General features: G+C 58.6%; 1 protein-coding gene across 6 annotated transcripts in view; it reads left to right on the top strand.

Moving 5' to 3' along the window:
• SLC38A10 (solute carrier family 38 member 10) overlaps positions 1-15021 on the top strand; it is a 40868-nt gene that overhangs the window by 1831 nt on the left and 24016 nt on the right. For all 6 annotated transcript variants that reach the window (XM_034641330.1, XM_034641328.1, XM_034641327.1 and 3 more), the window contains exons 2-8: positions 1810-1927; positions 6818-6863; positions 7610-7703; positions 7947-8090; positions 9277-9401; positions 12272-12374; positions 13304-13486. In XM_034641330.1, coding sequence (XP_034497221.1) covers positions 1810-1927; positions 6818-6863; positions 7610-7703; positions 7947-8090; positions 9277-9401; positions 12272-12374; positions 13304-13486 — 813 coding nt within the window. The remainder of the gene's footprint in view (positions 1-1809; positions 1928-6817; positions 6864-7609; positions 7704-7946; positions 8091-9276; positions 9402-12271; positions 12375-13303; positions 13487-15021) is intronic.

The raw sequence follows: 15021 nt of genomic DNA, 5'->3' as shown, positions 1-15021 counted from the left end.
ACGTGCCGGACACAAGTCCCCTGCCAGACTAACATGCCCAGGAAGAGCTCATGCTTTGTGGTGGAGGCCCTCATGCAAGTGCAGGACCGCAAGGGGTCCCCCTGTCCCGAGGGCCTGGCAGAGCGGGCAGCCTCTCCCCTGGATACGGCATCTGCTCCCTCGGAAGCCCTCAGCCGGAGCACCACTGGAGGCCAGGGGGGCAGTTTGGGGATGTGTATCGTTCGTGTCAGATAGCTGTGCCATTTAAAAAAATTTTGGGTTTTGGGGCTTTTCTGTTTGTTTGGTTTTAGTAACTTGGGTACTTTTCAAAAACATTAACATTTCACTGAAGTATAACGTGCATACAGAGACGTGTGCTCTCGGGTGTATTCTTGGCGAATTTTCAAAAAGTGAACAAACACATGGAACCAGCTCCCAAATAAAGGACCAGAGCACAGCCAGCACCCCTCGTCCCTACTGCCGGGCCCGCCGTCCCCGCTCTAGCACCGCAGATGAGTGGTGCGTGTGTCGTAGTGCTGCGTCAGTAGACGCACAGACGCGGCCTTCTCGTGTCTACCGAGTGTCCCTTCTGTGGCCGTGCTGCGCTTTATTCCTCTGCCTTCGCTCGGCACCCATGGCGCTTCCTGCCTGGAGCTCTGTGAACACCTGCGCACGGGCTGTGATGCGAAGTATGCGTTTCTCTGGGGTGTTTCTTGGAGCAGAGTAGCTGGATTGTAGGCTACGTGTAAGCTCAGCTCCAGTAGAGGCTGGTAGGACACTTGAGTCTTCGGCTTTTATTTTTCATTTTTTTTTTCCTGCAAATATGTTTAATACACTTAGATTGCCCAGAGATAGAGGGAGCAAGAAGGAAACGACATCTAAGTGAGTCACCCAGGAATTCTTACAAAAGTCCGGGCTGGCTGCAGCCCCCAGGACCCGAGGCACCATTGATGTTAGAAATGAGCACAGAATTTTGTAGAGGTCTGCTAATTGCAGCGCTCACGTCCTTGTACAAAAGGCGAGCTCTCTCTGCAGGCTCCTGACTTGTGACAGGGACCCAGGCACCTCACCTGGCACGGGGGACCTGGAAGCCAGAGAAGAACGACAGCTGGCCAAAAACACATAGTCAAGAGAGTTCTCTACTGGGCTGCCCCACAGGGCACCAACCTTGCGTTTTTCCCTGCTCTCACCGCAGTCTCAAAACCCGGTCCCAAGACCCTGTGCTTATTTTTAAAAATGCTCTAGCCCTTTAGACTCTCCCTGAGACTTCCTAGTCCCTGCCCCGAAGCTGTTTCTTCAGCTTTTAGATCATGAATGAACCTGCTATAAACACTGGCGACAACTGCCTGCTTGAACACATGTCCGTTTCTTCTGGGTAAATAACAATGAGTGCAGTTGCTGGGTCAGGTGGTGTCTTTTTAACTCGTAAGAAAGGTGTAAATGTCATTTTTAATCTCTTCCCGCCAGAATGTGTTCACCACTCATAGCTGTGGGTCCAAGTGGCTAGAAGGTGGAATAGTGGGGTGCACAGAGAGCTGGGGAGGCCGCTTGTTGGCGGTGCCTAGCTGTTCGTTAAGACTTGGAGGGGCCACGAAGCAAGCGGCGTCCCTGGCACTCTTTCAGGGTCACAAAGCATGTGGCCACCACATGCAGGGAATTGGTCCCTTTCAGTGCTGGGAGTTGTCGCCCGTAGGCAGGGAAGCAAGGCGGAACTGGCGCCTGGCATCTGCAAGAGTCAGGGGCGGCAGAGAGGGCGCTCAGGGGCCACGCGTATGAGGCAGCAGTACTGGGTCATTTTATTTTGTCTCTTTTTTTCTTCCAACCCTCCAGTGTGGCATCGTCCTGGGGGCCCTGCTGTTGGTTTTCTGCTCTTGGATGACACACCAGTCCTGCATGTTCTTGGTGAAAGCCGCCAGCCTGAGCAAACGGAGAACCTACGCAGGCCTGGGTGAGGACATCGGCACTCGGGGTGGCAGCTGGGTGTCCGCAAGCCCCTTCTCGGGGAGTGCAGTGTGAGATCTGGGTGCTGGGGCCTTGTTCCTTTATTTACTTTCCTTCCACTTTATGCTTAAAGGGTTCCTTGAACAGCAGGTTTTCTTCATTATTTTAAGATGTAATGCTGTTTTTACAAACCGTTGCTGGGCACACGTGCTTCACGGAGGAGGTGACACTTGCTCTCCTATTTCCCGTTTATGCAAATACCCGTGGAGAGCCTCCCCTTCCAAATTCAGGCAGGACCAGCCGTCCTCAGCCCCCTGTGCACTTGCTCATTGTCTGCCTCTCCGGAGCACCCAGAGCCTGCCTTTGGAGCTGCCTGCGGGGGGCTGCGATGCTTCCCCACTTGGAATGGTGTGGAGGAGACGGCCGTCTGGCCTGGGTTGGCGGCCGGGATCCAGTCCCCTGTTTCTCTAGTTCTGCTGTTTCCTGATGCTCTTGGTTGTTATTTCATTTCCTTTAGGTCTTTCTTCCTTTGATTTCGGCCAAGGGCGAGGAGGCTGCGCTTTCTGCTTCCTTTTGGTTTGGACTGTTTCCTGGGGTACTTGGCCCTGAGGGCAGGGCCCTGACGTCCCCGCCGCCCTTAGGCTGCTGTGCTCTGCATTCCGTGCTGGCAAGATATGGTATGCGGGCTCTCAGGAGCTGGGGAGAATCCCTGGGCTCTGGCTGAAAGCCCTGCCACCCCCCACCCCAGCCAGTGTGTGGCCGGGGCGCTGGGTCTGCTCACACTCTCACGGCGGAGAGGAGGCGGCGAGAGGAAGTGGTGTGCAGATTCCAAGGGGCCAAACAAAATAAAAACATCTGCGAGGTCCACGCGTGGGCTTTTGGCAGCGCCACCTCTGGCTCCCTTCCAGCTCGCCTGCTTTGCATTGGCACCAAGACCCTAGCATCTGTTCTGACCTCAAAGCTGAAGGAGTGCCTCCTTTTCTCCTTCCCGATGAGGATGGTGCTGTTAGGCTCTCCCTGTTGCTGGAGTCACTTGAGGAAATGACAGTTACAGGTAAACGGGCCATGCTGAGCTGACCTCATGCAGTTTGGGGTGAAGTGTGCTCCAGGTGCGCCTTCCTCCGCCTGCAGGGCTGCGGTCTTCGGGGTGATCTTTTTCTCCCCTCTGAGCGTCGACATATGGCGGGGTTCCCCTAGCAGACGTCCCACAGAGTGCTTGGCTGTGCCCTGACAGAGGACAGGTGACCGTAGACTGCGGAGGTTGGTGGCTTTTGACAGCAGTCTGTCTGATTGTTCTTAGAAAGTCCCTGAGAAGGCAAACCGGTTTGGCTGGGTGTGAGAGACTGCAAGGAGAGCAGACGGTGGTCACCCTTGTTGGGCTGCCTGGGGCTCCTGCCTTTAGCTGCTCGTGGTGACCGTAGCCCATCTTCTGGAAGCACAAAAGATCCCAAACCGCCAGTGGTCTTCAGTTGTGCCCTCAGTCCCAAACGAGGTGGCTCAGTTGTGTGAGCCCCCACAGACCCCGTGGCCCGGTCTGCAGCGTCGGCAGCCCTGGGTCCAGCCTCGGTCCCGGCACCATCTCTCAGAAACAGAGACCTGACCACTTGGAAAGGGGTCGCAGACGGGAAGAGATGAGATTCTCCCTCCGACCCTGTGGGTCGGAGGCCCTCCCACACCTGGACAGACTTACTGAAAGGTCTTTCTCCTCATCCTCTGCCTTCTCCTGGGCAGGAAACCCCAGGAGAGCTTGTGCCACATCTGGAGAGGGTAGCCTGAGAGGAGGCCCCCCCTGCATCCCGGTGCCCTGGGATCCGGGACTGACAGCCTTGGCTGGCAGAGCCTCCGGCCCCAGCATGCATCGTCTGCTGGATCCGTGGGCATCGGGCACTGTTGGGGGCAGGGGTGTGGCCAGATGGCCTTCGGCCACACCTGGAGACGGAGCAGGGGCGGGAGCGGCAGACGCGGCTCACACGAGGGGCAGAGGTGGGGTGCGTGGGGGGTGGTTTCACGGAGGATGTCTGCCACGCCCAGACGTGAGGGGGCTTTGCCGCGGTTCCTCGGTGACCCCAGTGCCGCCCCCTCTGTCGCGGCCCGCGCGTGGGCGTCTGCGGAGGGTCAGCTCTCCCAGGCGGGAACCAGGGCGCGGCTGCAGTGTCCGTTGGCGGGACCGCTGTGTTTTGTGGTGTTCTGGTGGCTGCTCCTGGGCCGCATTGTGAAATAATCCACTTCCTACCTGCCACTCCCTCGCCCTGTGTATCCTGCTTCCCGTAGACTTCTTTTAAAAGGTTTTATTTATTTATTTGAGAGAGAGAGGGTGAGGTAGTGAGAGAGAGAGAGAGAGAGAGAGCATAAGCAGGGGGAGGGGTAGAGGGAGAAGCAGACTCCCCGCTGAGCAGGGCGCCCGACGTGGGGCTCAATCCCGGGTCTCTGGGATCATGACCTGAGCTGAAGGCAGATGCTTCACTGACTGAGCCCCCCATGCGCCCTCGTGTTGACACTGCTAAACCTCATTTCAGAAGATAGGCACATCAGCCAGTCGGCCTCCCCCAGTGGTCTCAGTCCCCCGGGGCCACCGCAAGGCCCGGACCCCACCGTGTTGAGTGTGGCCTCTGAGCTCTCAGTTGTGAGCACTACATGCTTCTGGCACTGTGTCTGTGGTCAGCCTGCTGCCCACGCCTGGGCCTGGGGTGGGGCCTGCAGATGGCCTGTCCAGCCAGTTTTCTCCCTGCCGGTCTTCTGATGTCTGACCCATCTGCGTGGATATGTGGCTTGGGCGTGAGAGCTGTAAAGCCAAGCTTTCTGATTCCCCGGGGGGTCGCTACACCCTCATTTATCCAACAAATGTATCGTCCTCTGTGCAGGTGGCACTGGGGAATGACATGCAGTCCAATCCCTGGCTCTGGGGACGGCTGGGTTGAGGTCACCCTCCTATTTTGAACAGCACGGTTTGGTGTGCGTACCACCCTCTCTGCCTTGCTGACGCTGGCCGTCGGTCAGGGGGAGGCTTTGGATAGCCGGTAGAGAGAGCGGGAGTGGGGCCGGGGTCCTGCACTGAACCAGGTAGTCTAAGAGTCAGCCCTGTGTCCACAGCAGCATTCGAGCCACAAGCCAGGCAGTGGCCCCCAGGAGGGGAAGCTGCTGCCTGGCCTCCCAGGGAAAGACTGGGAGAGCCCTCCTGACGCCAGTCCCGCTTTGCATAACAGCACTGGTTAGACTGGTATGAGGCCACGCCTACTCCTGTCCCCGTGCAGCCTGGCCTGCTGGCTGCAGACTGCCTGTCACAGGGAGAGGCGTGCTTGCTCAGAACCCCTTTTACAGACACCTGCCGGCCTGCTGGGGCTGGTCCGTCACTGTGGTTCCTCCCCCGAGAGACAGTCCCGGGCCCCCTCTGCCCTTCCAGTGCCATGCCAGGTGGGAGGCTAAGGGCAGGGGGCTGCTGGGCATTTCTGTTTGAGACTCAGGATCAGCACTTGAAGTGGGGCGTGGGGCAGCTCAGGTAAAGAAAGGGGTGAGTGGAGAGGCCAGAAACTGGGACAGCCCCCTAGATGTCCTGGGTGTCTGGGTGAAGAGTGCCGCCTCCCGCCTTGGTCCCCTGACTTGCTGAATACCTTCCATTACCTCCACTGTCCAGGATGCACGTGTGTTCTGGAATTTTTTCTGGCAGCTGCTCCAGGCATTTGGAATGCACTGTAGCTATTCAGCTTCTCGTAGAGAAGGGACGGCCGGGAGCGGGGCTGCCCCTGTGGGGCACTGGGTTATGTGTCCTGTCTAGAGGCGTGCTGCCCAGCAGCTGTCCTTAGGGACCTCGGAGCACCTCCCTTGGGTGACGGCAGGCCTTGGGCTGCTGGCTGCTGTCTGGAGTCCTTAGCTTGTGAAGGTCTCAGCTGGGCCTTGAGTCTGTGGCAAGGAGTCAGATAAACCGGGGAGGCTGGCATGACCCTCAAGGCAGGGCCTGTGCTGCTCACCAGCCTTCTTCCCATTCGTGGCCTCTGTTCCCTGTGTCATGTGCCAAGCTCCCCTGCATTTGGCAACACCGTACCTCTTCCTAAGTCCTTGAGAAGTGACGAGTGTTGTTTGGACTCATTCACACCAACTGGCTGCATGTTTCCTTCTCTCCGAGTCTCCTCGGAGCAGGAGGCTGGGCTGTGTTGTCACACGCACCCCTTTCTGGTCGCTCCTGGGAGATGGGAACTTCCCTAGAGGGTGGAGGGATGCAGGGTTCCCGGGGGGCCACAGTTAAGTCCTGGGAGGGGCCCTGCCGAGCCAGCTCTTACTCTCATCTGCTCAGAGCAGTTCTGCTGTCAGGAAGGAAGGACAGGCAGCTCCTCTCCACTGTAGGACACGCTGTTCACAAGCCCGGCTTCTCGATTGTCTACCTCGAGGGGGGCAGTCCTAAGACCTCTTGTCCCCTCACCCCCCCAAAGTGCCCCACTAGAAAGGATTCTCTGAGTTTTCCTCTGGAATCACAGAGGGTGAACCTAAAGCCCTTAGCCAAGTCCCTTCGGTGCGGGTGGCGGAGATGTGGACCCGGGCGCACTGTCCCCGCCCTCGCCTGGCCCGGGTGCAGGTGCAGCATTGGTCTCGGGTGCACCTCCTCCGTGGGGACAGTGGGGAGACTGCCACTTCATGGGGACAGTTCTCTTTCGTTGTTTTTAATGAAAAAAATCAATTGCCTGTGTCTTTCTCTTCTTTTTGTTCTTTTTTCTGTGATTTCCATTTGTTGATGGTAGACCTGAAAAAACCATGGGGCCAGAATCTCAGTGTTCTCTTCGCACCCTTGAAATGCAGGACCAGCAGGTTTTTGTCAGATTGCCCTTCCCAGCTTCCCTGGGTGGTGTCTTTGCTGGTGTGCTTTTCATGCTGTGGATTGACCGCCAGTTCTCTCTCTCTGCACTAGCGCTGCACGCCTACGGAAAGGCGGGGAAGATGCTGGTGGAGACCAGGTACGTGGTGGCTGCTCGCCGGCCTCACCCCCTCTGTCCTTCTTCACCTGCCCCGAGGAGAAGCCCGAGGGCCATTTCACACTGAGCCACACGTCTCGGATATGGACTGCTTTACAAGGTGGTACTTTTCTGCAGCGTCACTTACGAAACAGTTGAAAGTTCAATTTGTCGTTACCCTTAAAATGATTCGTGTCAAGGGCAAAAGTCCCATTTAAGTCTAAGAAAGATGTGGAAATGGGGAACTCGGGGAACTCAGCACTGCTCCCGAAACCCGTGCACCCTAAGCCCCACGCACGGTCGCCTTGAGGCAGCATGAACCTGGAAGTGTCTTCTCTTTGTCCCTTTGGAGTCAAGTGTTACGAGATGAAAACGTTGCTGGGAAATTGCACTTCCAGGCTTGTCAGTCAGGAAGTCCCGAGCGCAGAGGAGCAGCCCTGTGAAGGCAGTCGAATGTTCTTGTAATTGTGTAGCAGCCCGCCACATTTTGGGAGCCCCGGGAGGAGCTCGCACAGCCTCCTGCGTAGAGAAAAGCTTCGTTATTCGGTGTTCGTTCCATGTGAACGAGCAAACCGCGCCGGGCACAGCCCAGGCCTGCAGGCTGGCGTTCGCTGTACACCGCATCTCAGCGGGCTGCCGTCGGGCGGTCCCAGGCCAGCTGCGTGGGTGGGGACGGGTCTCGGCAAGGGGGCGCGGCGGCAGACTCCTGCTAGGATGGGGCCCTTTCAGCCCGACCTGGTTCTCTGCAGCATGATCGGGCTGATGCTGGGGACCTGCATGGCCTTCTACGTTGTGATCGGCGACTTGGGGTCCAACTTCTTCGCTCGGCTCTTTGGGTTTCAGGTGAGAACATGCTCAGGGACCCGGGGCATTGGCGTGCTGGCGGTGGCTCCCGTGGCAGCTGCCTGTGATGCCCCTGCGGGCTGCCTCTCAGCCCCGTGGGGACCGGGGGACAGGGTGAGGCTGGCAGCGGAGGTCGGTTAGAAGAAGCGTCCACGTGCTCTGGGGTTCGTTCCAGGCCTGCGGGTCGGAAACTCGGGGGGTCCACTGGGGTGGTGCCTGGACAGCGTGCTGGGCTCCCCCCAGGTGACCGGCACGTTCCGCGTGTTCCTGCTCTTCGCCGTGTCGCTGTGCATCGTGCTGCCGCTCAGCCTGCAGAGGAACATGATGGCGTCCATCCAGTCCTTCAGCGCCATGGCTCTCGTGTTCTACAGCGTGTTCATGTTTGTGGTGAGCGCCGCGCTGCCTGGGGCCGACGGAGGGTGCTGGCAAGCCAGGGGACGTTAGCGTAGTCCTCCCCGTCTACGGAAGGACATTGCCTGTCAGGAGTCGTGACGCCAGCGCCTTGTCACCGGGGCAGCTGGTTTTCTAGACGAATGTTCGCAGCCGGCCCGTTCTGGGCGGGGGGCGGTGTGGAGCGTGTGCTCAGATGGCTCGTTTCCTGCCGCGCGCATGGAGGCCTCGGGGTGGGGTCCTCTGGGGCCTGAGCCCGGGGCCTGCCCGTTCGTAGCGGGGGTCAGACATGCTCGCTCCTGAGTGAACGCATTGGAAATCTTTGCTGTAGGTTTTCCTTGGAGAACTGAGCACTGGGTGGCCGTTCCCAGCATCTCCTGGTTGTGAAGGCCGCCCAGGGACTGTTGTCTGCCCAGGGACTGTTGTGCTACTCTCCAGACAGGCCTGTCCTCTGGGGGTTTGTCTTTTAAAATGTGTGTGTGGCAGCACCTGGCTGGCTCAGTCGGTGAAGCGTCAACTCTTCATCTCAGGGTCGCGAGTTCGAGCCTCACGTTGGGTGTAGAGCCTACTTTAAAAAAAAAAAAAGGGACGCCTGGGTGGCTCAGTCGGTGAAGCATCTGCCTTCGGCTCAGGTCATAATCCCGGGGTCCTGGGATCGAGCCCCACATCGGGCTCCCTGCTCAGTGGGGAGTCTGCTTCTCCCTCTGCCGCTCCCCCTGCTTGTGCTCTCTCTCTGACAAATAAGTGAAATCTTTAAAAAAAAAAAAAGAGGAAAGTGTCCGGATGGGCCTGGGAAGGGCCTGCCCGGTTTGTGGGGACTGTCCCATCCCTGTGGCAACTGAGATGGGCATGGCGGGTGGGCCTCACTGTGCCCCATCTGCTATATGTGTTCAGAGCACGGGCAGCTGCCTCGAGCGCAAGGAAGGCCCTGCAGCAGGAGCTCCTGCTGGCCGTGTGCGTCCAGCTCATGGCACAGCGCAGGGCAGCAAACTGGGGGTGTGGGATTCCCAACCCCCAGCCGGCAGCACCAGGTCTGGCTACAGGGAGGCATGCGGCTGAGCTGCGTGTCTTTCGGTGGCGCGGCCCTGGCAGCGTCAGTACCCCACCTGGCCCGGCCCGGGAGTCCCGAGTCCTGCCTCGTGTGCTGGTCCGTCCTGAGTGCTCCTTTCTCGTCCTTGTGCAGATCGTGCTCTCCTCCCTCAAGCACGGCCTGTTCGGGGGCCAGTGGCTGCAGCGGATCCGCTATGTGCGGTGGGAGGGTGTCTTCCGCTGCATCCCCATCTTTGGCATGTCCTTCGCCTGCCAGTCGTAAGTACTGTCTGCTCCCCAGGGACCCGAGGCGCGGGTGTGTTCGCCGGGACAGGGGTCCGATGCCAGGAGGGGGGCGTCATCTGTTCTCTGTAGCTGGTGATGCAGGCCACCAACATGTAGTGTCTTGTTCTATTGTGACTTGTCCCCCTCCAAGTCGAGGGAGAGAGCTGTGTGCATTTTTATCGAGAGAGAACTCGACTTTGTTTCTGAGATGTGCTGCCGGCAGTACTGGGGACAGTGCCCAGTGCGCCCCCCTCCCCCCAGAAGAGTTGGCTGCGGGGAACACAGAGCAGCCCAAAACCATCTGATTCACACAGTCCCAAGCATTTTGCCAGAATTGAGCTGTTCGTGTGAGAATATTTAAAAGGAAATTGCACAAACATTGACTTCCGACTGCCGCCGGGTGCTTTCAGAGGGGTGCGCGCGTGCGTGGCTGTGCTTTCTCTCTGGCACGCGGAGCTCTGTGAATGCGGATCAGGCCATTTCCATAATTCCAGCAGCATTACCTTCGCCACCAAATGACAGGAGCCAGTGATTCATGCCCGGTCGGAACGGTAACCTGCTCAAAAGAGGCGTAAATCCGGCACGGACGGGAAAAGACCATCAGTGCGGGGGGGCGCTGGCAGACCCGGCCCCCCCCGTAGCTCCAGTGGGCATGTATTGTGCCAATCGTAAACTAACGTGGCAGATAAAATTTGCTCGTGCTGCTGTGTTTACACCCACATGCGAGATCCAGATCGTCATTTCCCACTTACTGTCTCTCTTGGCAGCGTGGTTTCCACCAGAACGTGCTCTGCTCTTGCTGTTTAACGTCCCCGTTATAACTGGTGACAGAAGTTACATTCTCTTACGGCGTACCTTGTTGCCAGTTGTCCTTTTCATCTGGGAGTTTGCTTTTTAAAAAATAAACCCGTGGTTGGGCTTTTTTGGTGGTGGCCACGGAGTAGCCAGCGCACATCTGTTGGGTTTGGTTCTTAGGTCAAATTATAGGTTCTCGAAGGGCTGTGAGCCCACAGCTGCTGCTTCTGCTCAGAGAACGTCAGCCCTATGGATAACGCCCACGTTCTCCCCGGTGAGCGGCTGGCAAGGGGGTCCACGGAGCTTGGAGTGACCTGTTCACTGACCTCCCCGTCCTTAAGAACATTTGCATTTGCCAAGGGCAGAGACAGAGCTCTCCCCTCCCAGTGCGTCTCTGCACCAGAGTTCGTGAGAGACAGGCTTGCCTGGTGACTGCCAGGTGACTGCCAGGCGCTGCCTGCGTGCCTGGTGTCCTTTCTGCAGGGATGGGCCAGGCCTGTGCCTTCTCTTGCTGTCTGGCCCTTTCCGGTGTTACTTCCTAGTAAATGAGTACTTGGTAGTGCAGACCCACTAGGCCCTGTGGCCCAGAGAAGCAGCCCGGACAGTGCTGAGCACGGAGGGGCCTGGTCCACGTGGAGGCCTGGGTCTGTGCACTGGGGCCACATGTGGAAAGCTCCATCTGACCCGGGTAGAGTGAGTCTTGGAGGCCGTGTGGCAAGGTAGGCAGTCTGGGAACACTCTGTGGAGTGCCGAGGTGGGTTGTCATGGACGTCTGTGGCTCCCACCAGCGGGCTCCTGGAGCACAGGCAGGTTTGGGAGGGCCACCGCCTTGACCTTTTAGTACTTGTTCTTGCCCCCGTGTCAGGCACCCCCCCCAGCACCTGCAGCTCCCGGTGTGTGCTGGGGGCCAGGGGACGGAAGTCCCCGTCCTGGGGTCTGACTCTGCTCCCCCAGGTTGGCAGTCGCTGGCGTGGACCTTGTCCCAGCCCAAGGAGCTGCTCGGCACCGAGGTGTTGGTGCCATTTCTCCTCCAGGCCCTCTGCCGTTGGCTTGGGCTGCACGGGCAGGTGCTGCCTGGAGCCGTCCAGCCAGACCGAGGGGAGGGCAGCTGTCTGGGACACCCCCTGCCCACCGTGGGTGCCCTGATGGGACAGCGTGCCTGAGCCGGGAAGCACAGGCGTCAGCTTCTGCCGGCCGGTCCTTCCCACCGGTTCCTGTTAGCTTTTCAGTGACGTCTCCTCTCACTTTCTCGAAGGTGGTTTTGGGGTTTGGCTCCGCTGACTGTTATGCTTGTCCGTTTATTGGCAACAATATTCTGCATCCTGACGCACCCCTGCCAGCTGGCATCCCGCAGGCATGACCGCTGGCCATGGCTCCCTCTGCCCCAGCCGCTGGGATGCCACAGTACACGGGAGGGAGAGTGGCCGCCTCTGTGTCTGGACACCCCTGAGTGAGCTTCCCTTCCCAGGTCTGCACACGGACGTTCCCTGCACCCCCCCGCCCCCCGCCCACCTGCTCCGGTCAGGGACTGTCTGCTGTTTGCAGAGAGCCTGGTGGCCGTGTCCCTTCCAGCACCCGGCAGCGCTGCGCTGCTGGCCCTGGGCTGCGTGGGACAGAAGCTGCTCTCTGTCCCTGTGGGCTCTGAGTGGCAGTGCTGAGGCGAGGGCAGGTGGCCCGGCCCTGCTCATGTTTGTTGAACTTTCTATTCTCGTGACGGCAGTGCTCTGAACCGCTTCTTGCCTGCCCTGTGAACACATGCTGCTTCGGTGCTGCCCAGCACTCCGTGCGGGGGTCACACTCCTGCTTCAGTGGGACAAATTGCCTTTCATCCTGTGGCACTTCTGAAGTGTTTACCGAGAGCTCGTTGTGGGGTTGTGGGGTGCTGTGGCCTTGTGCGGCTGCACTCCGCCGTCCAGACCTCAGCCGTGGCCCTGAGCTACCACGGGGTGGGTGTGGCTGGAAGAAGGTGCTGGAGACTCGGCTGGGGACTGGGGACCTGGGAACTAGCGCTGGCAGAGGGCGTGTCTTTCTCCGGATTCCGCCTGGTGAAGCCGCTCCTCGTTACACAGCCAGGTTCTGCCCACCTACGACAGCCTGGACGAGCCGTCGGTGAAGACCATGGGCTCCATATTCGCCTGCTCTCTCAATGTGGTCACCGCCTTCTACGTCACGGTAGGAGCTCTTCACGCCGCCCCTCCTCTCCCGCATCAGGAGCCGGCTTGGCTCTCGACCCCCCTGCGGGCTTGCCCTTCGCTCCTTTCCCTTCCAGGGACCCGGTGGCCACGGGGCAGCCCTGCTCCTTGGCTCCGCTCCCGTCCCGCTCTGCCCTGGGTGGCGTCAGTATCTCTCCCATCCCGGGGCCGTGCGGGCGCCTCAGCACGCCTGCTCACACGTCACACGGGCTGGGAGTCTCTTCTTTTTTTTCTTTTTGTTGTTGTTTACCATCTCTTTATTAAAGAGCTAAATGTTTTAATGTTTTGTACATTTTGGGAGTCTCTTCTGAGTTCTTCTCCGAGACCTTGCTCATCTGCTGTGGAAAGGGGCACGTCTATTTACAGAAACTAGAAAGTGTAAAATAGTGGAGGAAGAAAATTACCTTCGATTCCGGCCCACAGTGCAATTACACTTAACATTTTGGTAGATTTTTCTTCGGTCCTCACGTTCTCATTTGTTGTTTCTCTACACCGCAAATAAAACGAGCAGTACGTGGAGATTCTAGCTTGTTTCTCTGAGCTCCGTGGCATCCGCGGTCTTGTTAGTGTCTACAGATGGTCCACGCACATTGTTGTCCACGTGGTGTGGCCGTCCACGGGGAGCACGGTTTGCCCTGTGGTCCCCGGGTGTGGATGTCGCCCCCCAGGAAGATCGGCCGCTCTGTGGGGCTCGCGGGGCATCCTGAGACTTCCTTTCCACGCGGTAGCTCACCGCCCTGGCGCCTGCTGTCCCCGTAGGAGGCGTTCTGGACCCTCCCCGACAGCGGAGCCTTCTGGTTATGGGCGTGCTGTTTACGGGCCGGGAGTCCCACGGGGAGTGTGGTCTTGCTGGAGCGGCTCGTGGGCCGTCTCTGGGACTGTGTGCCCCCCGCTGTCGCCCCCCCGCAGGTCGGCTGCTTCGGCTACGTGAGTTTCACCGAGGCCACCGCAGGCAACGTGCTGATGCACTTCCCCTCCAACCTGGTGACGGAGATGATGCGAGTGGGCTTCGTGATGTCAGTGGCCGTAGGCTTCCCCATGATGATCCTGCCGTGTCGACAGGCCTTGAACACGCTGCTTTTTGAGCAGCAGGTAAGGTTCTTGAGGGCCTTCGGGCGGCACTTTGCCGGGAAAATGGTACTTCGCTGATCTTAATTATGCTCTCTTCTGTTGGCTTGTGTTCTTCAGTTTTCTGGGCTGTGGTGGGGGAGCTTTTCCTAGTTAAAAATGGAAACACTTCGGTTAAAGTGAAATCTTTTAATAGGGATTTTTTTAAAAACCAACTTTGGAGGAAAGAGACTGTGCCCGAACACACAGGGACCTGTCCACGTGGGAGGCGTGGTGCCGTGTCCAGGGTCCGAGCAGGTCAGGCCCCTGTCCCCTGACACCCCAGCCCCCCAGCTGTCATCCCCAAATCAGAGATGGAGCAGGAAACCTGGAGGGGTGAGGAGTGACTGGGGAACGCGGAAGAGCCGGCTTCACATGCAGGTGCTGACCACAGCCAGGTCGGCAGAGGGGCACCGGGGTCGGCGCACTTTGCTTTTTATGTTTGTGTAACTGATCGCTTTCACAGTTTGACCAGAGACACTGTGAGAGGCTGAGTTCCGTTCAGTCTCATGTGTGCGGTCACGGCACTGCTTAGTCCTTAAGAAGTTTTCAAAAGAAGGGGTTGGAACTAAAACTTCTTCTTGGCTCTCTCACTGTTGCCAAGTTAAAGACAAAAGGTCCGTGTGTAATGGCTTGTGCCCCAAGACATGGGGTGAACCGCGCCTATCTTGGGAGCCCGCAGACCTGCCCGCAGCTTTTCTCCCTGGTGGCGTCTTGTACCTCTGGCTGGAGGTCCTTGAGAGTGGTCTGCAGTAGCTGCCAGGACTCCTGGTGGCCATACACGTTAAACTGCTGAGGCCACGGGGTGGGTGGTGGGGGCAGCTGGGGGTCTCAGAACTCCAGGATACAGTGAGTCCAGTAGCCAGACTGGGAAGGTGGGCACCTGGGCCTTCAGAGCAGCTAGAACTGGGCTCGCTGTCCACGGGGTTGGCACGTGTTCAAGGCAGCTTCCCGCCGATGTTGCCACCAGAGACAGCACCTGGTGGCGGAGGCCGAGCCCTGAAGGACTGCCCGTCCTTCCCCTCCGGTTCGACCCCTCATCCCCCACCCCGTTAGCTGGGCAGGCACCTGGGCTCCAAGCATGGGATGATTCAGCTCTTTGTTCCTTGGGGGCAGCCGTGGGGTCAGCCCCCCGGCCCCGCCTCTGCACTGTGAGCCGCCCGCTGCTGTCTTTCCCGGTCTGATGCAGGCACGCGCTTCATGTATGAACAGCATTTGTTTTGCTGTATGTAATACGTTTTTATCATTTAAAAAACAAAGTCCACAGTGGCATTAGAGGCACTGTTAAATCAGGAAAGAAAATTCACCTACGTCCCCCCGTCCTCCCACGGATGATGTGGCGTGTGTGCGCCTCTCTTTAGAGTCCTTTCACTGAGCGTTCTCCTGTCTTCGCTGGGTGTCTCCATGGAAACCCGTGGCACCGCTGCGCTCTTGCCCTTCCAGCTTTGTGGGATGCTCTGGTTGTCGTGGGTCCTTCACGCTTGACCTCTCGCGGGTAACTCTCTCCTGACCTTCACATG

The sequence above is a fragment of the Ailuropoda melanoleuca genome, chromosome 13 (genome assembly GCF_002007445.2).
Source record: "Ailuropoda melanoleuca isolate Jingjing chromosome 13, ASM200744v2, whole genome shotgun sequence".
Classification (NCBI taxonomy): domain Eukaryota; kingdom Metazoa; phylum Chordata; class Mammalia; order Carnivora; family Ursidae; genus Ailuropoda; species Ailuropoda melanoleuca.
Note: the sequence above shows the minus strand (reverse complement) of the source record. Positions and strands in the feature narration are given on the sequence as shown.